Source organism: Brachionichthys hirsutus, chromosome 7 (assembly GCF_040956055.1).
Source record: "Brachionichthys hirsutus isolate HB-005 chromosome 7, CSIRO-AGI_Bhir_v1, whole genome shotgun sequence".
Classification (NCBI taxonomy): domain Eukaryota; kingdom Metazoa; phylum Chordata; class Actinopteri; order Lophiiformes; family Brachionichthyidae; genus Brachionichthys; species Brachionichthys hirsutus.
The window spans coordinates 6,715,341-6,742,781 of NC_090903.1; the positions used below are offsets into that span (position 1 = coordinate 6,715,341).

Sequence of the window (27,441 nt, forward strand, 5' to 3'; positions counted from 1 at the left end):
GTGGTGTTGGACACATACTTCCTTTTTATTGATTGATGAGAATTCAGGAATTATGGGCCATCATAAAATAAAACACTAAGCTGGTAGATGCTTTAACGCCATACAGTTGAGCGAAACATGCTGAGCTGCATTTGATCCATTAATATAATGAAATGATTATGACCTCTTGAAATATTGATATTTGAAAGCATCAGGCACTAACCACAAGTGGCTTAAAGATATGTACATGTATTGATTTAATGCCAAAATGCCTTCACCACAACCTCTCATTGTTAGAGCGGCCTATAAAGATGTACTTTTCCGTTTGCCGTTGGTCGCCTTTGACAGACGGATTAAAACTTTCCAGAGCACCATTTTCGTCAAGCTTCAATGGTTAGGGCCCGAGAGTGTTGGCCGTCCAATTCGCAAAGCAGCAAGCCTCCTAAAAAGTGTGCGTCCTCGTAACGTAATGCTCTAAAGGTATAAAGGCTTTTGCTGAATTGCATTTGCCATCCAAGGGAGATGGAACAGCTGGACAACCATTAAAATGCTGACGATTGGAGGGAGAGGACAGTGAATGCGTCATCTCTTTTTGCAGAGGCCAGACATGATGCCTTTGTAAACGTAGTGTCCTGAGACAATAATGTCCTGCTGCAGGAGCTCTCTGTGGAAAGGTTGTCAGATTGAATCGCACTGAGCACGCTGACATCTGCCACTGCATGTGTTTTTGTATGCCTCATTCATCTCTCTGCCCATATCACAGAAGCACTCTTTAATCCAGTGACCTTATTTCCTGTATGAACGCATTGGATAACGCCTAACGTGTCAATCTTATCCTTGACTATGCTCTATATTTTTCAACCTTTTTCATCAGTGGTCCCCAACCTTTTTCCTGCCACGGACTGGTTTCATGCAACATAATCTGACAAATGTATTCAGGCTGTATTCAGTTTTGTGTAAAGTATGCTGTAGCTCTTTAATTCTCTGCATTTCTAAATCATCATAGTTGCTATTTTCCTCTCCATATTTTTCTGGCAGTCTCTTGGTTCCTTGGTGGCAATTTCTAACACAGCATGGAGCAGGAACATAATTAGTCTGTATAATATCTATCCTGCATTACATGCTCCTGTTATAATTCAGGAACCCTGATGAGTCTGAGAGAAATTATTCTTAAGGATCAATATTTATGATTGTGTTATTTGTCACCATCTGCAGACCCTCAAACAAACCATTAAGACTGCCAGAGGTCAGAAAGAGGGAGACAGAGTGAGGAGAAATGGCACCGTTGCTGCTGTAAAGTGGAATAGGTGTGAGTGTGTCATGTTATAATATTTTAAACCAATTTCTTTAGTTTGTGTGAAGTACATTTTTCAAAGATTTATATAAAAGCCAATATAAAGTACTGGTAAGTATCACTTCATATTTTATATACTTTGACATTCAAGGTTCAATTTCTTTTTCATATTCCTTCCAGATAAAGTAATGAATGGATGGTATGTGAAAAGTATTGCAAAATATTGTTTGAATTGCTTCTGGAAATTGCATCTAATGGAAGGCGCTGGCATGTTTTATACTCAAGTTCTTGAAATCATGTTTGCATTCAATAATTCCTCAGTGAAAAAATTGACAGGAAAAGTTCAAAATTCTGTTAAAAAAGAATTAACATAGGAAAATTGGGGACCATGTTTGCCTATTAATCTTCTAATCTTTATTTCATTAATCCAAAATGAGTTCTAAACTACATTTGTAAGAAATAATTAAGCCGTGATCAAACTAATCCAGGATGTGCTTTGATGTATGCTGTGCATTGTGAGTATTTTAAAACAGATAAAGTTGAAACCAGATGACATGAGCCGCCGGTCATTACCAACAGAATCGTTTAAAGATGATCTTACTTGCTGAGGCTCTCGTGGGGTTGTCTGCTTGACTCGTCTGCTGGATGCCGTGGTGGTGGTGATTTCCATGATGGATGTGGACGTCTCTGAGCGGTTGGCTGTTGTACTCGACTGTGGCGTGATAGAGGACGGCGAATCCCCCACAAGTCGCGCACTGCCCTGGATCTTAATGTTGGGATCGCCCTCAGCGGCCATGTTGAACACCTTCAACCCGTTATAGTAGAGGCCCGAGAGCTGGCCCTGAAAGGAGCTACTCCGGTCTCGTTCCCAGCCCCCAATCTGTATAGTGGTTTGGCTGTTGAAGATCGTAAGCTGTCGCCCTGTGGAAAAACAATGTTACATATATACAAGAATGCTGACTTGTGGACTTTTACTAAACAGGAAAAAATAAAAATCAGAAAAGACTGATTATTTGCCGAGTGGCTAATGAGACCAATAAATTATGGGCTATGCAAGCAAACCCCAGTAATTTATTGGAGTTATAAAGATGAGATGCCTAGGAAAAAAATAAAATAATGAAAACACAGAAGTTAGAATCAATGCAGCTTTGCTAAAAGGGCAGTCTAATGTTAAACAGGAACGATGATTAATCGTAAATATGAATATTGGTGGTAAGCGATAGATTTAGAAAAAAATTGCCTGGAGACTAGGATAAAAGCCACCACAGCTAAAAGCATATGTTTCATTATACTTTGCTTATGTTATCTTACAATTTCTCCTAAAACTTCAGGAGTTACGAGCAAGTTCAAAAATACTGAAACTGCTAAAGGCTGTAAAAAGTTGTTGATGCTATCCCACAGAAAGAAGGAAATACTTCCAGTAAATTAAAACTTTTGGTCCCTTTAGCAAAAGCAACTAAATAAAATCAAACTGCTATGCTTGGGCACATGGTAAACAAAAATAGAATTGATGACAGTACTGTCATAACACAAAGAAGAAAACCAACCAACAAGAACATACAAACAAAAAAGCAGAAATGACAGGGCTCATTTCACATTTTAAGTGAGCAGTAAAAAAATGAATTAGTTGTTAAAGTATAAAGAACAAAGCATGCATTCAGTTTGTTTTATATTACAGTTCATTTATCTAATGCCATATTTACAATGTCTGTTAAAGGGACTCAAAATTCTCATTCCAATTCATATTACTCTATTTATCATTGCATTGCAGTATATGTACTGCATATGCTTCAAAAGTGTTTCAAACAACACTAATGAATTACTGAACTACAAAGTTTACATTTACCATTTAGATGTTTACAGAAAATCGCTACAGTAATTTATCAAAATTTTAACATTACTGATATATTACTTCAGTAAGTGGATTTAAATTCTTAATTACAGTCCCTTTAACCGTAACTTGAAAATGAACACGTTTTAAAAATGCTGACATCTCTAAAATAAATACATTATTCTGAAAAGTATGAAACATTACAAACTAAATTTAACTGTACAAATCATTTAGTTTTTAATGTTTTACTGAACATTTAATTTTTAGATTTGGTATTTACAAAATATTTCTAACCTTGATTATGATAAAATTATTTTATTTGAAATTTTAATCAGTGATTTTACCTTTGTCGAGTAGCCATTCGTCAACTACTCGACCAAGACGGTATGGGATTCGCTGTCTAGCAATCGCCAGGCGTTCGTTATCATTGTTGCCTTTAAAGTTTAAAGAGACATTTCATTGGTTAAAAGCTGTAAGGTCAAAGGTTAAATGTTCATACTTAATACTGGAGTTATACAATTACACAAAGTTTTTATAATTAAAACGTTTTATGTTTTTAAAAAAGCAATATTTACCGAAACATTATTTGAACACTTAGTTTATTTTAGCAAAGAATTAGGCCTATATTAAGTGAAAATAAGTGAACTACTATGCTGTTTCATCGACATTAAGTTGTTATAAACCAACCCACATCACAAATTTATCTAAACCATTACAAAAGGTTCAGCTTTTAAACTGTCTTTTAAACTAGTTATATACATTTACAAAAAAAGAACACCATTTAAATTTATCGTTGAATCAACCTTTTATGGATTAACTAATTTAACTTTATCATATTACAAAAACCCATTTATAAATTGAGAGAAACAATGTTAATAGCAATACAACAGTAAACACAGTACACATTCAGAGCATCTGATTGGGAAAAAGTCAGAAGACAATGTCAAAGCAGGTACAGCAATTATAAAACTTTTTATAAAATGTCTTTGACAATAGCTATGAGTTATAAAGAAGTAGAAGACATGGGTTTAACCGATATCGCAAAGTGGAGTCAATCCAAATTGTTTTCCAACAGTATTCAGAGCAAGAAAGCAAGAAAGTATGAGGAAAGGGAGGAAACCGGATAAAGAAAAAATCTCGCACCAGGATTGGGGGCAATTATGAGGGTAACAATGAGGGTAAATTCTGCATCACTCTTTTGTCAAGACCAACAACCTCCTGAACAGAAGACTTTCAGCAAAGTGCCGCTGTCTTTGGCTGCTTCTCCCCTAGTATTGTCTGCAGAGATTGAATTCAGTCAGTTCCGTTCTTCCTGCAGATTGCCAATATTTGTCCCATCAAGGATGTTAATTCAGTTCTTGCGGATAAAGATCCAGCAGCTGACAATTATTCGGTGAATAGTTCGGACAGCACAAAGAATCGCAGCGACATTATGGGAAGAGGTAACCTTTGTGAAAGGTTTTTGAGTTAAAATACACTTTTTAATCGCATCGGCTTGAATTACTGTAGGGGATCAGTGATATAGAAGGGGGGGGGGGGCTTTAAAGCTCGTCTATGCAGCTCATGGAATGTGGCTGCAGTCGATGGTCCCTTGCTGTCACACAAAGACTTGTGGAGGAGATTTAGTGGACCGCATCGCCTTCGACGTTGATGCAAAAAAGATACACTCTGCATTACAACAATGTTACACGTGGACATTTAATGGGTATCTAAAAAAATTATTTTGTGAGCTGCGTTTCTGAAACAATGCCCAGCCAACATTCGCACCGTGAATCGAGTCACCGTAAATGGAGCACCTTCATGCTAAACAGGAAGTCACCTATGAAGTGTGCACATTTATGACAGACTTCATGATGTTCAAGGATAAAGCTGGCGACATTCTCTATTTGTTTTCAACAATTCCTATGGAGTTGGAATCTTGGGTAAATGTAATTAAATGGGTGCAAGAACTGCAAATTAATACAAGAATATAACGAGACGAAATGCCACCTGGTGCAGTGGTGTTAACTCTGTGATGGGGATTGAATAATTTTCAGACTGTGTATGGAAGTTAAATACACAAACAACACTGATGAACATAGCACCTTGCCTGAATTATAAACACTAATTCTGTAGTTGCAGAAAACTGTAATGGCTGTGCAGTTGTAGAAAATATATCAAATTTATGCAGCAGGTAGAAAATCCCTAAGCTTCTTTCAGGTAGGTGTAAACAGCACACCAGCCTCCAGTTTGCTTTGTGATGTTCTTCTACTGTTCACGCTATTTTGTGTTGAATGCACAAAATATTTCCCTCACGCAAGATTCTTGAAGCTCTGCATGGCCTAAATCTTCTGAGCGCTGTGGAAGTGTCATATGCAAGGAAACAAACTGACGAATATTCAAAAGCCTACATGGCTGGACTGTGTATTTGTTTATTCCTTTCGCCTCAGTCACTAGGTGTTGCTTTGATGTGCCACCTCTGTTCTCTGCTGCTGTGATGCCCCATCTGAAGGAGATTTAGTATCAAATAGGACTCTGGAGAATATTTCGCATGCAGCTGTTCAGAGGGCAGCAAGGATGATTATATATTTACACCATGAAAAGTAACACTGACTTTGGCATATACTACGATGTATTCATCAATGTTCATTTCATACATGGTGCGCCGCCGGGCTGCTCTGCTTCAACAAATCAAACAAATCTTTTGAGTGTCTGGCATTCCATGAGATTGAAAATGTATTTTTTCCAATGTGTGCTTGATGAGGATGGCACAGAAGTAGGTGCACATGTAAATGAAATACTTTTTTTATTAATCATCATCTGCGGACGCACACAATGAAATCGATTTTTCACCCTAGAACAACGGGCCCCTTGAAACAACCACACACTAATACGTGTATCAAAGGGCCCTAGCACACGGAGAGGGAGTAGGGTGCACCTGGAGCCGTTAGCAGGGACGGTGCCTTGCTCAAGGGCACCTCGGCAGTGCTCTGGAGGCAGACTGGCCCCTCTCCAGTCACCATTCCACCAGGGAAGCAGTGGAATTCTCCGCTTCCCAGGCCAGGGCTCAACCCACTGAGCCACTGCTACCCCATGTACATGAAACATGCACAATCCTCCCGACTAATGTGCAAAAATTGTCGACTTCTCCACCATTTTTAAAGGCATTCACATTTGGTCATTTTTCTATTGCACCTTGTGCCGTGCTCAGTCTATCCTTATACTAAGGTTAATTGAGTTTGGATATCAGGGTCGGCTCATATATTGATTCCCACTGTGGGATAGCAGAGTGCTAAACAATGCTATCCCCTGGGCTTCGATACAGCAGCAGGAGCCATTTATCCTTTCTGCAAGAGGAGCATGTGACTGCTGCAGAGTGTTGATTTGGGTTGGTATGGGATAGCCTGGCTTATCTCCTCTGCCAGACAGCAGCAGTTCAGCTGAGCTGTCCCAACTGACCCGCTTTGCCCTCAGTTCCTTGTTTTCGTTTTTATTAATAAAGTGGTCAGATAAGGTAGGGCTTTATCTCATTACAAGCCCGAGGACACTCGCCACATTAAATGAACAAATATGCAAATGCCTCCCTTGTTCATGGAGCTGGGTGAATTAAAAAAGGAGAAACCGAATCTCACCATTTTATTTCCATTATTCTGCTGCCCTTTTTGGCCGCTCTGGCTTTGGTTGCCAATGCACCATTTTACTTAAGCATGCTCAGTGATGACTCCCTACGTAATAGACTGAATGGGCTCATGGATAGAACAGAGGCAAAACCAGAGCGGATGGCATGGCATTTCAATGGATCAAACTAAAAGCTTGACCCCCCCCCCCTTCTCGCTTCCATCCCACAAATTAGACTCCACACTGCAAGGTGGGAAAACAGGACACAGGATGAATTAGACAGAGGGCAGGGGTGGATGGCCCGAGTGTAAAAAGGACAGAGAAGAGGGAACTGAGACTTGAGGAGTGAGAGACAGAGATCACTGTAAGTGCTCCATGCTCTGATAACAGCAAAAGAATAAGGCTGAGGACTTCTCCAATTATCACTGTGTGCAGTGACTGTTCATTGGGTGCTCTGGAAGAATGCTGCACTGTACCCCGCGGGCCTGGCAGCACCATTGTGATGGTATTACTTCCATGGCCAAGACTCGGAAGAAGGGGATGTTTGTCTGTGGCACAAAATAAAAATGGGCCAAGAAGAAACAAACAAATGTAGAGCTGGTTATGTCTGCATGTGCATCTGAGCATTTTAGATTCTTATAATTGTGCTAAAGACTTTTAATGGCCGATAAGAATGCAGTACAAGACTTTTTTAATGAGATTACGAGTACAGCAATGTAAGCCCCGGTGAAGCAATTATTTCTTTGCTTTGAGAATGATCGCTCCCTCCCATGTAATCTCCCCCTTACTCTCCAGCCATGATTTTTATCTTTGCTGTCTTCTCTTATTGTTATCACTGTTGATCTGTGAGTGGCCTAAGAGTGGCTGAGGGCTGCTATTGTGAGTTTGTTAGGCATACGTGGATAATAATCAAACTGCATTCGAGCAATAAGAATAATTGCTTTGTGTGCTAGGGGTGAGCGGAGGAACTGCAGTTATTGTGATCAGATGTGATTAGTCTGCATTGAGACTAAGGTAGGTCAACGTGGTATTGTCACTGTCGCCTGATTGGTGGAAATATGATTGGTCACCTGCATTTGTGACTCAGTTTCCACCCGTTCTTGTAAGTTCTATTATCTGTCTTCTATATTTCAAGTAAAGTAACCAAGAATTTAATAGATTTTGTTCCCTTACACTATGTAAATAACCAATATTAAAAAATGGGCCATTTACCATGACTTGGCATTGAATAGTCCAAAAACGTAACTTTGTTAAAGTTACTTCATGCTTATTATCTGGCTTGATTTTGCTTTACCAGGTGGTGAATTGTCTATTTAGCAGAATTTATTCTCATCATATTATAACAATTGATACTTGTGCCGCAGATCTGCATGGATCATAGGTGTGTAGACAACGATCCAAATTGCACCCGGATATTTAACTCTGCTCTATCCACATCAAGGCGAAGGGATTAGAGTTCCTGCCGAAAGAAGGCGGTGAGGTTGAGTCCTAGTCATAAAACCCGCTTGCATTCAACGGCTGACAAAGTTCATAGCTAAAATGGTTTGTGAATATTATACAAAAGGTTAGACACAGTTTGGATTTGTCTTATTTTTGTGTTTTCTTCATGCTTCCAATCAGGCTTCTGCTCTGAGGATGCAGTTTTGCCTTGTGCGGATTTAGATGCGCGTCAGAGTGATTTTGGTATTTTGATCATTGACAAACAGGAAAATTAGCAGGGATATAATATTCACACTCCTTCAGTCCTCTCTAGCTTTTGTCAAAGCATTTAAGCAGGTACAAAAACATAACATTTTGAACAACACAAACGGTGACAGTTTAATTTCTTTTGAGTGTTAACATTAGTAATGTCTTGACATTTTACTGAAACATACCAGTGTTGCTGAGTAGTGTAGATAGTCAATTGTATAATGCAGAACCTTTTCTATGTATTCCTTTAAATAAATTAACTGATTTTGGCAACAATCACCAACTTTGTTACTTTATATAAGTAATAATGCTAATGATACACCATTATACAAGTGCATGAGTATGGTTAAAGCAGATGCTAGAATTTAGCTGGTAATCTGGCATGTAATTAAAATGAACAGCAGATTAATTCAGATATTCATGCAGTGTGATTGTTATTACAGGCCTGTCAGACCCAGCATCTTAATCCAATCAATCTACTGTATTGACAGACAGATAAATTTGGCGCGGACACAGAATTACTTCCAGACGGGTAGACGCTGGGCGGTGGCCCTTTATGCTATTTTTAAATTGATACAATGCAACCTTCTTACAAGGACTGAGAATATTTCACAGCATTGACTGAATATAAAGTGAGAAACTTGAGCAATGATAGAAACTCCACAACACTGGTATTATTCTCAACAGAAGCATAAAAAAACCATTAAAGCACATGCCAATTCAACATAAGAGCTTCATGAAATATAACAATCTAAAGTTTGGCTTGACAACCTGTTTGCTCTTTCATTGCTTACAATTGGTATGAGAGGTAACTAAAGGCAGACTGAGTGACTCACCTGTAGGGTAGCGCTCTATGACTGGCAGGTCATCCACCTGCAGAGTGGCATTACCCCCACTCCTCGTAAACTTCACTATATGGTACTTTCCGTCATTTACAAACTTTGATGTCTCCTCAATGTTGATATCATCCGTTCCGACATTAAATACAACAGCAATATTTCCTTTCTCCTGAAACGAGAAAAAGAGAATCAAGGTTTTAGTGAAATGAAAGCGGATGTTTGTTTTATAGAATGTGGAGTCATTATTTTCATCTTCATTTGCATGGCAGGTATCATCTAATAATTTATCCTGTAGCTTGAGAGGAAGTTGGAGAACCACCAAGTAAAACAACACATTTTAAATCTAAAATTAGGATGATTGTATGCTTTGTAAACGGCACATATTATAAGATGGGGAAGACATTATTAGAAAACATTTAGGTTTACAAATTCAATTGTAATAGACAATTATGTTTTTGCATTAAACTCTGACTTAATGTTGATTACTTGTCTGTAAACTGAAATCTCCTCTGGTATTTTTTAAAAGAAAACACTATTACAAATAGCAAACAGAAAATGATCTAAAATAAGAACAGTGAAGCATGTGTAGCACCGATGCGTTAGACTGTAACCGCTAGGAAGGAACTTACAGCGTGGCTTGTTACCTTTAAGAGGCCGTTATGTTATATCTCCCTCCAGTTTAATAGTGCAGACAGGCAAACTGTGCATTTTAGTTTCTTTCCCAGTGATCAGTTATACAAGCTTCATAGTTAACAGTTAGGAGCATCTTCTCATGCTCCAGGGCTCTTTGTTCCTGCTGTCTGTGTGATGGTGCCATGTGGTTCTTTAAAGTGCTGTAAACACACCCATATGTCCTTCATCTGTTCACAAACGTGCATCCGATCCTCTGTGCCTACAATTCAAAATGATGTAGACACGCCCTTTTCATCACTATTAAAGCCGAAAGGAGCGTCAGAGCTTGCTGACAGGATACCGTCGACTCTGAGCAGCTTGCATCATTAAATTTCAGTGAAAGCGCCAATCATTACAAGGAGAGTAGGAAGTCATAAACACGGAAACATAAAGGGGATGTCTCAAAGACTGTCTGAACCCAGCTTAACCTCGGCCTCCTCAGATCCACATGTGATGGGTTCCTCCTCTAATAACCCTTTTTACAGTATATGATTGAAGTCTCCAAGTCCTACTGCTTAATCCAGGGGTGGGCAAACTTTTTGACTCGCGGGCCACAATGGGTTCTAAAATTTGACAGAGGGGCCGGGCGAGGAACAGATGGATGGAGTATTTGTGTGAGCTAATATAAATGACATGTAAAAGCCATTACATGAAAGGATTTGGCCTTTTACAGGTAGCATTACAGGGAAAAGGTCAAATGAATCAGGTTTAATTCTAGTAAAATTTAATTTAATGATATAATTTGGACAAGTTCGGCGGGCCAGATTAAATAGCCCAACGGGCCGCATATGGCCCCCGGGCCTTGGTTTCCCCATGCCTGGCTTAATCCATCGGCGATGAATGTAAATGTTGGTTCAGCCTTTTCCTCTGTTTATGAGCTGCAGCAAAAACGAGCGTCTGGTTTTAGATTCAACCTACTGTAACAACGCAACACTCGGCATCCCATTATCCAGTCAGCACAGCCAATAGTACACTACAGCTCTCGAACTCTCCCACATGCACAAACGCACTGTATTAAGTTGTAGATTTGCCCCCCTTGACCCCCTTTAGCAAGAGACAGAGACAGCAGCCCCACAGCAGGACAACGCTCCAAAAGAAACAGCCAGCACAATGCCTCTGCATTCATCAGACCTCACAATTTTCCCCACACAGTTTTTAATATTCCAAGTCCTCAAAAGCAGTCAAATCTGTCAGCAGTAGCATCTTCCAAACTTTCTATCGGGGACCACACACTGAACACATTAATTCAGAACTTTGCAAGAGCCGTCGCTCTTAGAAAAAAAAAGTGGAAGGACCAATCCAATTAAAATTCTGCTTTTAATAGCCTCCTTCAATTGACTTTTAATGTTCCCTACTGTCTCATTATTAAATTTACTGCATTTAGTCACAATCTGCCAACTCAAATTTCCATAGCATAAAAAAACATACTTCACAGGCTTGGAAGAGATCAAGAGGTAGATGAAACGGCGAAACAGACAAAGGACAAGACCCAAGCCCATTAGATTTACGGAGTCAGATATCAGATGAAAAGATAAGAGCTAACTCTTCATGCTGGGGAAATATAAAGTAAAATTTCTGACATGCTTAAAGCCCAGTCTAAAAGCTTTGGTTTTGATTAGCTTTGACTGTTGTTGCCTCTGCTTTAAAAGCTCGAGTTGGGAGGGGTCTAAACCGGGAGCTAATAATAGAGTACAAGCTTATGTCAGGGAGTGACTGGATAGCTGCTTCCATCAAACCAAGCCCAGTACAATTTTTGGACTGCTCACTTGGTAAGTGCTGTTACCCGTAGGGTTTCCCCCGCTGGGGACATACAGTATGATAGACATAAACCCCACCCGTAGAACTCAAGCCTGCCTGACATGCTGCTTTGATTAATTGCTCATCAAGCTGCAATCGAGTTTCATTGACTGATGAAGTTGATCCACCATTCTCTAATTTTTTTTTTTTTTTTTTTTTTTTTAGAATTCTCATCTTGCAGCTGTAGAAGCAAGGGTGTCAGTTTCTCGTTAAAACTCTCCATCTGCACTCATTATACAACCACAGGGACACTTGTTTTACTAGCTGCACAACAATCTCTGAGAAGGAATAGTTTATTTTTCTCTGTAATTACACGTAACACTGATTGATCGTTCATTTTCTTCATCACGTCACCAAAATCATGTACGAGCTAAATGCTTGAGGACATTTAAGCTGATTTACCTACTGTAAACCAAAGCTTTTACATTTAGATGAGACTGTGACAATCTTTTTCTCATGAATAATAAATAAATAAAAATTTGTTTTTATATTTTAAAGGTCCCAAGTTAATGTCGTTTCTAAACACCCCCAAAAATATGAAATATCGGCCAGTCTTTGGCCAAAATAGCAAACAGATGCTGCAGGACAGCGTCCGTCATTCATGTCTCAAACCGCTCTGCCAGAAACGTTCTAAACCCGGAAGCAAACGTACGTTCATTGCGAGCACGCATGCATGCACGCTACCATGGTAAACTGTGAGCCTTCGGCACATACAAATTCGCCGGAACAATTATCCACTCTGCTCTTCGACTCATGCAGGAGACTGAGGAATAGCTTTACGTGCGGGGCGCAATCAGGGTAGAGTGTCTCTCTACACACACACACACACGTCAAGACGAGAGGGATTTGTTCCAGAAGCGTTTCAGTAGGTGATTACAGACCTACGAAAACTACAAAGGATTGACTGGATGGTTTATTTAGCAGTTTTTAGGTTGACAAGGACCCAAAATCACCACAATAGTCATGCAGAAACATGGGAAAAGTGAGTTTTTCATAATATGGGACCTTTAAGAATATGGAATCTTGTTGGCAATTTGCTTGAGGGTCAAACAAACAGGAAGGAAGTGAGGATCTCCGCAAAACATGGACACAAGGCGTGGGCTGTCCTAATCGTCTCCTTGTTTTTGAGTCATTCATGTTGTCAACCATTACACACATGTCACATTTCATATCTCACCCAACGCCATGTGACTGCAAATCATATGCTACCAGTACACCTGTCTCTGAAGGTTCCGCTGCCAGGTGGAAAAGCACCCCTGCCGTCCCTTTAGTGTGTGTTCTGTGTGTGTTGAGATAGTAAGTTCTGATTATGGACGTTAAATGTCTTAATGCTACTCAGACAGCCAGACTGTACTGTTCACCTTATCTTTTAATTAACTCTGACAGTGTTATGCATGCCCCCCATTTATTTTAGCAAAAATTTGTTAATTAAATTATAGACAGAATAAAAGATTTAGGATTACAATTTTCTCATATAATGCTGCCGTTTATGTCTACACATCCAATTAAAGGTGGAAAAAACAAGCATATATATATTCAAGAGAATAGTTATTTTTTACAGTGTGATAAATTCATAACAAATAGTGTAAAAGCACCATTTTGATGTTGCAAATAATGATATTTCAGTCTAAAAGAAGATCTAATATTGCAAGCAATTTAAGGATGGCTACCAAGATGGTGGCTCTGAGGAAAAGACAGGAGGTGGAGGAGATGAAGATGCTGAGGTTCTCCTTGGGAGTGACCAGGTTGGATAGGATTAGACATGAGAGAATAAGGGCAGTGAAGGTTAGACAGTTTGGAGATAAGGTCAGATGGGCAGACTTCAATTGTTTGGACGTGTCCAGAGGAGAGACGGGGACTATATCGGTAGAAGGATGTTGAAATGGTAAATTGGCTGCGCTTATATAGCGCTTTCTACACCTTCGTGGTGCCCAAAGTGCTTTACAATTAAGCCTCACATCCCCCCACTCACACTCCAGTGGGAGACTGCTGGAATGCAAGGCGCTGCCCGGCCCACTGGGAGCAATTTGGGGTTCAGTGTCTTGCCCAAGGACACGTCGACATGTGGACGGTCAGAGCTGGGATAAGTTGAGGATGGAACTGCCAGTGAACAGGTCTAGAGGTCGGCCAAGGAGAAGATACGTGGACGTAGTGAGGGAGGACATGAGTGGCTGGTGTTGGGGAGGACGATGCAAAGGACAGGGTGAAGTGGAGAACGATGATTTGCTGTGGCGACCCCTGATGGGACAAGCTGAAAGTACAGTAGTAGCTCATCAAATGCCTAAATGATCAAACCAGCCAGCGGCTGTGTGAACGAGAATAACAGCATCTGTATCATTGCAGGGAATTCAATGTGAAAATATATATAAAGTAGTAATTTCATTGTTAGATGTGGTACATATCCACTAGTAAAAATTCCGCTTTATACTAAATACTATTACAGTCTGTTTAAAAGTTCATTCACTTGGACGTTAGGAACACTTTCAAAAGGCACTGCTCGTCTTTTTGTGAAATGACATTTGCTGTCTGTCTCTACTTGATTCTCTTGCTTTATCTTTGGTCCGCCTGTGACATGTTGCATCATGGGAGGACAACAGATATTTGAAATTTCATTCTTTCTCTCAAATAAATCAATTCAGGTTTTAGGTGACTCGCACATCTGTTCACATGCGACAGCTGGAGTGCAGTCAGGGGTGAGACGACCTTCATCTCTGTCCTCTCTCCATCCTGCATCCCTCTGAGCATTCTCGGAGTCCGCCTAGCTTCGTCTATAAATATCAAATATAATCGAGTGTGAATTTACGGTGGGATGAGAAAGGAGGAGAAAGGGGAAAGGTGTGAACCGAATAGAGCTCAGGTGGAGACTCACTGAACCCCTGAAGGAAGGAAATGTAGGCTATGCCCGACCTCAGTCCCAGGACCAACACCTCCAGACACTCAATGTTATTAGAAACACAGAATGACCGTGATGTATTTACTAGATTATATAGCTCTGTAGAACAAAACTGAATGAATCCAGCACATATACCGTATAGCAGATATAAATGTAATGGTGGGGTAGTTTAATTCATTGTCAAGGCAGTGGCTTGAAGAAAAGGCAGTTTTTTTCAGGGGTTTTACTGAGCAGGTTTTGTCATAATAATGAGCAAAAAAATCTCATAAATATGCACTTCCTGTTCCACTGGGATCTGTTCCACCATGTTTTGTCACTGTAGTAGGTGCTCATCTTCTAATTATGCGACAGGTTTGCTAATCTTGTACAAGGTGTTGCGTGCATTCACTTAAGGACCACAAAATCAGATTTTCAACACAGTTCAGGCCAAATTAAGTCACATTTCCCTAATTATGTAAATGCGTATTCAATTCATAGTTGTCATTTATCTGTGACTGACATAACAGTACATGTATTAAATGAAATGGGTTACTAAGCAGCGGTGTGGATTCAGGGCAAATAAATCTTTTCACACTTAGACCCGAAAAGTTCTGATTAGCATTTTTTCACTCTATCCTTTTGTTCATACCTTAATTCCCTGATGTTGTTGTCTGAGGCTTTCAATTGAGAGATTAATTTCATTATTTGGATTATGAGTTGCACTGTACCTCTTGTACATTCATGCTGCTGTCATGCATAAACCTCTATTTACCCGCCCTTCATCGCTGCACCACCAGTCTTAGCAACGTCATCGGCCACCACCACCAGTGTCTGGACTCCATGTTTTGCTTTCTGACGGATAATTGTAATTAATTAACAAAAACATCCTCTGCTGTGATAAACAATTATCATACTTTATTTCCTTGTCGTTTTTGATAGAGAAAAGATTCATCTGTGAATTTGAGTTCACGCATGTAAAGTTATGTACTCTATAACAGTGGTCCCCAACCACCGGGCCACGGCCCGGTACCGGTCCGTGAGGCGTTTGTTACCGGGCCTTACAGAAAGAATAACTAATGTATACAATTTCCGTTGCATTGATTATTAACGTCGAAAAGGTGTTCTATTTTGAAAAATGACCGGATTTTCGCCAACGTAACATTCGCCTGTGAATTTTCATGCTTTACGTGATACGTTACTAAAAACAGATGTGAACTAGCAAAAATTAAATTAAAAAACAAAGGTCTTTGGAGAGCTTCTTTGCTAATGGGAAAGTCCGACTGAGGAGCAGGAAGAAAATAAAACTTATTTTAACAGACAAACCAGGAGTGATACTTAAAACTCGGGTTTATCTACAACAGCTGACTGGCTTCGTTAACGAGCAATGAAGGGCTCAAAACTGCTTTGACACATAGACACCAAGAACCCTGGAATAAAAGACAAGAACGTGGAGTTTATGACCCAAAAAACGTGACCATGAAGGACAGAAGCGATTATTGAGACCACAACTAATGGTGAGTAGATATTGGTGTAATACTTGTGTAATAGTTATTGCAAGAGCATAATATAAACTTTATTGGTAAGATCATATTCCTCTTATTTAATTACCCCCCTGGTCCACGAAAAAATTGCCCGCCATGAAACCGGTCCGTGGCAGGAAAAAGGTTGGGGACCACTGCTCTATAAAATGAAATACAGTAGAACACTGGGCTGAAAGGAAAGCCACCAGCAAAGCGCCATTGCTTCCTTCACATTACACATCTGATGGACTAAGATTACAGGACTCTAGTATTTTATCAATACAAGTAATTTGGCATAACAATAGACATCATGTAAATCCGGACCAGATGAGTGTAAAAATGACACTTAATAAAAAAAACAAAAAAACAACTTAAAATAAATGCTCACTACATTTCTCTCTTGCAAATGAGAACTTGCGCTTCTAAAATCAGTTAATCCCATCTAAACTCTCTCTTATACTGACAAGTCATTTTATGTGACTTTTAAGCTTTACTGAAAAACATTTTAGTGGAAAACCCATGTAAGAAGTGCAGTCCATCAGATTAACAGTTTATAAACTGTTAAAGCTGGAATTATAATTTGCTTTTATTCATGTTATTAGAGGTTAAAGCTGAGAAAAATGTCATTGGATTTTGGAACAAGGTTGATGGGGGCTGATGTCGGGCTTACAAATATAGATATAAATTGTTGAATTAAGAACTCAGAGATAACTCACACCTCCATTCCTTTGTGCCTCCTGCTGTAGATTAAGCTAAATGTTTTTATGACACCTCACTGACATCAGACTTCAGACAGATGGACGGCTTTTACTATAAAATATGTCAACTTCATGCACCATGTATATTCATATTCTGAAATCTTCAAATTGCAAGGAATACTGGCTAATTGCTAAACACAGTCTGATCCATGACACGCGGCAGGTTTAGGCATCTGGATGTCTGCCTACATATCTTGACATTTCCTTTAGAGAGTTGATTTTTGTTGGTGAGTTAATTAAGAACATTGCAGGAATGAAGTAAATTACAGCTTCAAAAATGCATGACCCCTCAAGTGCTTTTATGACATACAACTGAGTGAGGGCAACACAATGTCTTTTCATCAGTTTTTTCAGAATTAGTCTCATAAAGAGAGCTTTTAGTTATTTCTTTAGGAAGTTTGAAGGATTTTGATGATTTATCGCCTTTGCCTATTTCAACAGTTGTAAAATAGTTTATTATTATTATTATTTATTATTATTCCTTTCACATAGTTCTCAATGTATCACCTTCACTTTGTGGCTGTTTAGAAATTATAACCTGTGTAAAGAATGTTGAATAAAACTTGTCAATTGATCAATTAAATTATCAATTAGTTAATAAAGGCTTTAGTGTCTTTTGTACAACAATCACACAGGGCAATTGTCACGAGTGCAATCATTAAAAAAAGCACAATAGATACATAAATAACACTAAGTAATTATAAAGAGGCCTAAAATTAGCATTTTATATTTGTTTTACTAGATAATGAATATCTATTTAATAGGCCAGCATGAAAATTTGGATAAAAACTAACAGCACAGAAACCAAAAATAGCTTAAATTAGACACAAGAGAATGCCTGCAACATTTGCTTAGTTGCCCTCTGCAGAAGCCAAGCATAATCTCCAACATGATAAGCTACCAAACCCAGGCCCAGAAATAACGATTGCCTATCATCATCATTTTTTCTAACCGCTTATTCCGCTATCGGGTCGCGGGCCAAGCTGGAGCCAATCCCAGCAGTCAATGGGCGAGAGGCAGGGGACACCCTGGACAAGCCGCCAGTTCATCGCAGGGCAACACAGAGACAGACAACCAGCCACACACACACTCACACCTACGGGCAATTTTTTAGTGTCACCAATCAGCCTAGGCCGCATGTCTTTGGTGGTGGGAGGAAGCCGGAGAACCCGGAGAGAACCCACGCAGACATGGGGAGAACATGCAAACTCCTCACAGAATGGCCACAAGCCGGGGACGAACCTACGACCATCTCGCTGTGAGGCAACAGTGCTTACCACTGCGCCACCGAGCCGCCTCACTTTTATTTATCTGGGCTAAAATGTTTCAGGCTACCGGTACCTTTTTCCTCTAAGACAACCCTGGAGTATATGTTTCTAATACTTCCACAGAGCTGCTGCCATCCTTCAAAATTGCCAACATAAATCAAGACTTTTTAAAAGATACAACAAGCAATTTCGTGGACAACTTCTTTTTTTGGACTTCTTTGACATTATTTCCCATCAGCCTCCGTGCACCCCCGCCCCATCCATTCCTGTTTCTCTTTGATTCCAGCATCACTGTAGTGGCCTCACTAAATACTGTCCAATGGCTTCTCTTTTATTACTATATTACTAACATTGAATGTTTTAAAAAAATCTAATTCCTTCAGTGAAGAGGAATACATAAATAGATCTGGAATAAGAGCCACAAATTTAGACAAGGACTGCCTTGATGCAGTTTCTGTGGTCTCTTCTATTTGCATGTATTTGCCTTAATTCACTCACTCATTCATGAATGAATGAATGATTCACATGGAGTAAATTCCTAGTCAGAAAGACAAAAACATACACCGTTCCTTAATATTGATTTTAACCTTTTATTTTTTTATTTTATTAAAATTACTTCAGTGTCCTCGCATACTATTTTGGGTGTAGCAGTAGTGAACAGACACACAGGACTGTGATGTCCTACTTTACAGTGTATTCGTATTTGCAATGAACTCAAAACATAACACAACCAAATCATCACAAGGGATAACCATGAAAATGTGTGCATTCTGCAGCAAATGGGATCTTTCCTGAATTGTCGTTTTTCTCAGATAGTCCTCAAATGCCTGTCTGCTTCTCGCCATATCTTTTCAAAACACAAGGGCGCCTGATACTTGCACAGAGCACCATAAAGATAAATTGATCATTGTCTTTATCCCTGGTCCAGCAGCGTTTGAGTGAAAATGGCTGCAAAATCTCTGTGCTGATGAATGCTTTGATATACTGCAGAGGATGGTTAGTAAACCGCAACCTTTCTAGAACCGGGAATATTGGAAACTATATTGTCTTAAGCCTGTTCTGATCTTTTCTGAAATGACATCAGATTTCTCTGGAGGTCAGTTGATTATACAGCTGAATGACCATTAAATACATGGTATGGTTTTCTGAGCTGGAACAAGATATGTGAATGTGAGGTATAGGTTTATGTACCAAATAATGTTCAACTGAAATACTTTGTTATAAGTTTCCAAAAGCTCATCACCTCCAGTGTCTGCATACAGTATATTCTGCAATGGTTAAACCCCCTTTCTGTCCTCTATCCTATAGCAGGCTAATAATAGGATGCCAAAGAAAATGACTGCATGGCCCGAGGGTAAGGTGACACGTCTAGCCAGGATCCGTCACTATAAAAGAAACAATAAGAAATACAAAGCAGTACTTCTCTCCATCTCTTTTCAAAGCGACTGAAGTTGCATTGCAATCATTTGGATTGGCTTAGTTTTATTCAAATCATAACCATAATATGCCATTCGTTTTTGTTTTTTTTCCATTTGAGGAGGTAAGAAATTGCATCATCCAACACACTCAATTTCAGGATTTTATCCAATTATTCTCACTTGTCATTTATTTATTTAGTACTAGGGACTTTCAATGGAAACAAGACCGCAATGGGTTTTTTGAAATGCTCCTCTTAGACAGGATGTTTGACTTTATTTGTACTGTAATACATGCCACTGTGTGACTGTACTTGTACTCTAACATTCTATCTAAATATATATTCATCATCATTCATTGTGAGTTCAGTAAGGAACACCTGCACAGGGATAAACGGTGTGAGGTGCTAAGTCTGCCTGTGGACAACGTGACAGTGGTGCGGACAGCTCCTCTTGAAGGTGATGCCAAGTGAGAGATATTTGGATGTGGATGATCCCCAGTTGAGCTGAGCAGGCACTTTTATTTTAGCTCATTGTGGTTTGATTATAGCCTTGATGCTGCTTCCATTCCCTCCCTATATTCCTATAGTGCAGCATGTCAAATGATCTTCACACTATTTTTAAAGGCAGTGGCGTATTTGTTGCTCTGTTAAAGCGAGCTATGATCGATGGATGCTGCATACAATGGTAGCTACTAGTAGCCACACCATGGCAATGAATGGCTGACTCCCTGTGCTGAGATTTGGCTGCTCATGCCACTGCCTCATTTATCTTCACAGAGTCTGTGTTGGACATTTGATATTCATCGATTGATTATATTTGAGGGGCTGAACTTTGAAACGCCACACTGTGTAGTGATTGGATGGTTAGGTGGCGGAGGTATTGACACATTTTAATTGATGTGTGAAGAGGAAGCCGGTTGCATTCGCTGTAATGAGAAGAAACTGAAGGAAGAAAATGTCTAATTTATTTTGATTATCATTGAGCTCTGTCTAATGAAGCTCACGTGTGGCATTGCTTTTCCACTTGGCCGGAGTTGCTGGAGCCTATCCCAGCTTGCTATGGGTGAGAGGCGGGACTCAACCCGGATACGTCCCCAGCACATCGCGGGGCCACACAGAGACAAACAACCATTCATGCACACACTACAGACAATTTAGAGTACTCAATTTACCTAAATTACGTGGTTTTGGAGGTGAGAGGAAACCGGAGAACCTGGAGAAAACCCACGCGGACACGGCGAAAACATACAAACTCCACACAGATAGGATTCGAACCCGGTATCTTCTTGCCGTGGGGCAGCATAGTTGTTTCATACATTTCCACCTCCAAACGGTCGATGTTCGTAAATCAAACATGCCATGGCAGTATAAGAGTAACTTGGGCCATTTTTGAGACATTTTTTAGTTTTCCCATTTACAACAGCACTTACCACTCGATTTTTTTTTACTGTAAGTGGTTGTCTACTTCCTGGTTGTTTTCTGGACAACCAGTTATGGCACGTAAAGGCACTGTTCCTGCTTGTGATAAAATTAGAACAAGGCATCCAGGTCTTATTACAAGCTACCTTAAAAAACAGAAAAGCACAGCCCCTTCGATCTAGTCTCTCCAGTAGTTAAGGTCGGTCATTGGAAGAAAAGCAATGTGATGATTTTACCAAAAATAAGGAAGTCAAGTCTTTCTTCTTCTCCCACCGTATATTGTATACAACCACTCTTCTTCTGCTAATCCTCCCTGCGCGCACTCTGACAATCAGGGCACCACTGCCAACTACTGGAGTGGATGTGCAATTACACTTTACTCTCGTAAGGCAAAAAAAAACATTTTCTCCGCGGACACAGGCGCCCCCCCTGACATCGCACCGCGCCCCCCTAGGGGGGCGCGCCCCACCATTTGAGAACCACTGCTTTAGCCTCATTACTGCAAGCAAACTATTCAGAAATCAGTCAAATTTAATATAGAGAAAGTTTTAATATCTATTCTATTGCATCATAGAATAAATATCTCCTTAAATATAGAGGTTGGTTTCATAAGAAGGCTCTAGATCCATACAGGTTTCATCTAAATCTCATCATGAATGTGTTAACTTCAGCCCTTTCTCTGGTAAAACATGATCCGTAGGGGCCGAGGCAATGTGATGAAGACTTGTGTCAGGCCAAGTGAGCTGGAACTGATGGTGCACATAATTAATGGTCTAAAATAGACTGAGAATTAGTGTTGGGCTGGAATATTAATTGACTGTGATACTTGGGCTGGTGCCTCTCAGCCCGAGGCTCTTAGTCTTTTCCCCTTGCTTTCCTCTATCGCTTGCCACAATGTTCACGGTGTCCTATTTCTTCCACCCCTCGCTTTGCTTTCTCCTGATTTTGCCGCCTACTCAGTTCCCCTCTCCCTTTTCAATCTCATTTTCCATGTTTCTTATCCTTTCCTTGTCAGTCTCCTCCTCATGTTGAAGCAGCCACTTATACAAACTTCGCATAACTTTGTTGTCTCGGGACAGAATAGTCTCTGTAAGTACGCCAGAGTTGCAAACATGGTTTCAACTACCATGCACATAAATGCGCACCTAGATTCAGTCACTTGATATCACCCGTTTGGAATCCTCCCCCAGTATTGATCTACTCAGATGACCCATGCAATCTGGAGCAAGGTTGCAGTCAAGATGTTCACTTTAATAAAAATATTAACAAAAAAGGTAATAAAATAGCTAAATGCAGACATTTAATGATTGTTAGTTACTATATTATTACAGTTATGACAACTGTTAATGCTAAGACTGCCCTGAAAGTGAAAATGTATCAGTTGTCTTTGCAGGTAAACTTGCTTTTTTGTTGTTAAAAAGACAAACACTCAAACATGACCAAATTTTATAATTATGTGAAAGAGGTTTAGGTTTATTACTTTGACAAAAACATTTAATCTATGAACGCAAATTTCCCTTTTTAAATTAAGGTGTGCTGCTGCATTAGGATCACACTGTCTATGTGACAGAAGCTCTTGCTGTGCTGTAATTTGAAACATGCCAGTTTAACAGACTTCAATCATTTTTGAATTAGGTGCTGAAAGCAAGTTCGATGATAGCAGAGCAAAAACCGGCAGCAAATAGCGTGGCTGAGGCAGATCAGTTTTGATAATAGAAAATAAGACACTGCAAAAGCTTCCCAACCAACATTAATCTCCTGGCCCAGTGCCTGATTCACAGGGAGTGACTGGTGAGGGGAAGACAAGTCAAAGAGAACAGAAAGGAGAGACTGAATGGCTGAAAAGTGACAGTGGAAAGATGAGAACTTGATTACAGAGAAGCACACAAGAGAAAAAAAAAACACACAGGGTATTAAGGCACACAGTGGGAGCTGGTCTTCAGGGAACCTGCTGGAGTATATTCACAAGGTCGGCTTCATCATTCCATCTTGTCCAGATGTCTGGTTATCCATACACAGATAGCAATCATAGTTATTATGGTACCTCCCCCATCACAACCCATTACGGTACTCTATCTCTCAAGCACAGACGCCGGCTTCACAGCTACGAATAGTGCATTTGTGATAACCCCTGGGCCATCACAAGGTCACTGAGGTACCATCTGCACTGCACATGAGCATCACCAACCAGCAATACTACTATGTAGTGAAATGATGCAGAGGTATATATGCCTTAAAAAGTCATTGGCTGGAGCAGGAACAGGCTGCCATTGATTTGAGATCTGAGGCTGCGGCTGTCGGGGTTTAAAGTGTGCTGCTGTTTTGAGATAGCTCGGTGTACAGAGGTATTTGTCATCAGCGGGGCAACCAGCTTCTCTCAGAGCAACTCAGGCAAAAAATGAACAGTTGCCATGGCTGTGCTCACAAAGACTCCACCATTCTTTCTGCGTTTCCCCAGCTTCAGTTTCCAGCTACAGGAAACGAGTTAGGGGAAAGAAATTGGTCATTCAAATATATAACTACTCACAAACGGTCATATTTATCTGGCTCGGAATACCACATTGGAATGGTGGAATTCTAAACTGTACATTTGCACATGGATGAATGATTAATTCAAATTGTACAGATTAAACTTTTAGGTGGCTGGTAGAGTTTGATAGATTGCAGTCTCCTGTCACTTCACATGTATGCCTTCCACTTCAAAATCTGTAATACAAAACAATGAAGTGTTGGTGAAAGCATACTACAAAAAGAATAATCCCTGTCCTTGTTTTGTTTTGTATTTTAGACTAGAGTATGCTGTTTTCATTCAGCTATCTGCACTTAAGAACCCCTTTCTCCATGTCTGGATGGGTATTTCATTATACTGTAATAAGAGCTGCATGCATACTACTGCATATTAAACATCGAGCATTCTGCACAAATATTATCCTCAGTCCTTCCATGAAATGAATATTTGCAAAATGAGTCCTTCTAATATTCGCACGTTAACAAGTAACATGTAACAGGGAAGCACTTCTACTACCACAGGAGCACAGGGCAGGGGTGTGTGCGTGTGTGTTGTCTCGAGCACCCAGTGACCTCACCTGAGAGAGTGTAATCAGCATACCCACATAGTTATCAGACACCTGACATTGAATGGATTTCACATGGTGCGAGAAGATACCCTCCTGTGTTAAAGTCAAACTAATGTGATTAATCACTGCTGTTTTGCCTCAGCAGGAATGATTATATTTGTCAATGTCCAGACACCATAGTTGTCTTATTGATGCTCAATCGTACTGTATGCTGACTTTCCAGTGTTACAAGTGTCGGAGAGGGCTGCACATTCAAAAAGCCTTCCCCTGGGTGTGCTCACCAGGCTGTTCAGCGCTGCTCACTGGGAAGATTCACGACATACATTCTCTTTTATGGTCCTTTCCATATTCATCATAACACAGCTTCAGTTTTATGAACTTCTCCAGCCAAGCATACATCTTGGCTTGTGCCATCTCTTCCTCTATATGTAACTACGCACATAGCAAACTTCATCCAGTTACCCTTGAAGCTCATGTACAGAAGAACATTTATTCTTATTTGCACACATCTACACGACGAGGCTACCATTTTCTTTTTCACTGCCATACGAGAATAAAGTGTAATTGCTCATCCGCTACAGCAGGTGGCAGTGGCACTCTCACATATACACGTCTGCATATATATGTAGTGTTTCATTAACTAATTATCACAGCATGTGCAGGGAGCATTAGCTCCTCTGGTATTTTTTACTTTGTTGCACCGAGCATTCAAATCAACACAATTTGTTTTATTTAGTTTTGTCTTTTTGGTTAAAATGCTTTAGATGCTCTGCTGCTGCTGCTGATGAATATATTTATTAGATAGCATGTTAGAGTACAAGTACAGTCACACAGTAGCATGTATTACAGCACCATTACCTGCTCCTGAGGTAATGGTGCTGATCAACTTATTACTATTCATTTTATATAACTTTGTTTTTCAATGGTTTAATTAGTTGGTTGAAAAATGTTTATTTTACATCAGGTTTGAAATTTCTTGAATTTAAGGCAAATTGAAGCACTTGGGTCACTCCCAAGGATAACCTCAGCATCTTCATCTCCGCCACTTGCAGCTCCGCCTCCTGTATATTCCTCAGAGCCTCAGAATTACTGAGCCTCAGACTTCACAGCTACATGGTTTAGGTCCAGTTTATTTATATAGCAATTTGTTGCCCTCTCGCTAGGCCAGGCATGGGCAAACTAAGGCACGGGGGCCATATGTGGCCCATTGGGCTTTTTAATCCGGCCCGCCGAACTTGCCCAAATTACATTATTAAATAAAATTTTGTTATAATTAAGGCTTATTAATTTTACCTTTTACCTGTAAAAGGCCAAATCCTTTCATGTAATGGCTTTTACATGTCATTTATATTAGTTCACACAGACACTCCATCCATCTGTTCCTGACCCGGCCCCTCTGTCAAATTTTAGAACCCATTGTGGCCCGCGAGTCAAAACGTTTGCCCACCCCTGCGCTAGGCTGTCTAAATGTATTGGCAGACGATGAAAGAAAAGGTAAATTAAGTCTTCACGGAAAAAAAACATGTATGCACTTGAATCCAACACAGATGTATAGTGAAAATACCACGACAAATACTGCAGTGACTTCAGTAGGGCCTGCTAACCATGGCTGCACTGTGGGATTAGACAAAATAAAGTGAAATAAATTGATGCAATGGATGCAACAGTCTCATGGGGAAGGTGATGGCATGAGGGCTACTTCCAGGTGAGGCTCTTTGATGGTGGAGCTTTACCCACTTTGTAAAAAAAAAAAGGATGAGAAGGGGAGGAAAAAACAGTGAGTGCCTTCCTTTGAAGTATTTATAGTGAAGGGAATGGACAGTCCTAATGCCTAAGGTATGTCTACTGTGCTCTGTGTGGGATGAAGGGACGTCTCGCAAAGCTCCTGCTTTTACTTTGTTTTTACTTTATTCTTTTGATCCATTAAAATTATCCTATATCAAAACATCTGGAAACCTTATGAGTGTAATATTCTGGGCAAAGAGATGATCTGTGTGTTTGAATGTCAGATATGGGATATGTGTAATACTATGAATGGATATAATGGGATCTTTAAAATCTTTAGCCACGTGTAGTGATGAGAGAAAATAATGAGCTACATATAAAATAAAAAAAATGAATAAAAAAACTGCAGCAGCCAGCATTACTTTCGCTGATGCCTCTGCAGTGCAATAATTAGCCACTGTTTCAGGGTTAATGCTAACAGATACAATGATTAAAAAAAACAGTGACTATTATGTCCTCGACATAATATCATTATTTTGACGAAACAAGCTTTTTTTGCTAAACTATTGGCTGGTATGTAAAATTATACCTGTGGAACTAGCATGTTAGCATTCCCATTGTGAGCATGGAACAGCTGGATGAAACCAAGTTTTTCTAGATATTTATTCTGTTTCAGCCAATATGAAACGCCTCATTTATCAGGTCCTCAGGTATCTGACAGTAAACTGTACCTGACGAGAAACATGTTTCTCTTGTTCTGCTACTCATGAATAATTCACAGGTTTCCCGAAAATGAATTCTTCACAAAGACACATTCACCATCAAATTTCTGATGAGATCCTAATGAGAAAAGCCAAAAGAGAAAAAACTGTCATCTTCAGTTGTCCAATTCTCACCATATGTTGCACCTCCTGTCAGCATACTTCATGCTTAAGAGAGAGCCAATTTATTTCCCCAGAAGGATGGACTACTTGTGACATTTGGCAATGGAGCATCAGAGGTTTCATCCAGCTGTTCCAGACGCACAGACATACGCAGGAAGGAGGACGGGTTGATGCAGTCACCTTAGATGCTTTTGTAGGCTAAGCAGACCGATTTACAAGTGGTTTATTTTATTGATCTGTGGGGGTCCTGATAAGAGCAGTCCTGGCCACCCATTCAATGTGGCTGGCACACATGCATAAATAAAAAAATACACACACACACACACAGCTAAAGCTCCAATGTTCTAATATCCAATTTTTCAAATACATACTTGCACTGTTCTCTGGGATATTGCATTTGGTTGAATGGCCCCCACAATATTTATCATACTGCCTAGAATTGTTTCTCAGCATGACTTAAAGAAATGGCCTGTTTTGCCAGAAGTTATTAGGGAGTGATCAGGTTTCACCATGAAAACAGTCTTCAAGAAATTAAGAATGGCCATTCAAATTGCAACATATACAGGAGATGTTTCCAATTCATTGCATTTTACTGCCAGAAGGCTCTCCTTTTCAGAGAGGCACAATTACATTTTACAGCAAATGAGAAGGTTTTCAGTGGAGGTGCAGTCACTGTTCAGAACAGCACCCCCCCCCCCCCCCCCCCCCGCCCCCCCCATTGCTTGCAGATGGGGGGGGGGGGGACTGTATCGGAGTTCTTCATCAGATATAAAGGTAACACCAGTCAGCCTCCAGATACGGCT

The 27,441-nt window shown here is 40.0% G+C and overlaps 1 protein-coding gene across 4 annotated transcripts in view; it reads right to left on the reverse strand.

The window, feature by feature from the left end:
- Nucleotides 1-27,441, reverse strand: part of LOC137895858 (neurexin-1a-like) — a 200,125-nt gene that overhangs the window by 25,436 nt on the left and 147,248 nt on the right. For all 4 annotated transcript variants that reach the window (XM_068741384.1, XM_068741383.1, XM_068741382.1 and 1 more), the window contains 3 exons: nt 9,227-9,398; nt 3,449-3,538; nt 1,875-2,194 (listed from right to left, as the gene is read on the reverse strand). In XM_068741384.1, the coding sequence (XP_068597485.1) occupies nt 1,875-2,194; nt 3,449-3,538; nt 9,227-9,398 (582 nt within the window). The remainder of the gene's footprint in view (nt 1-1,874; nt 2,195-3,448; nt 3,539-9,226; nt 9,399-27,441) is intronic.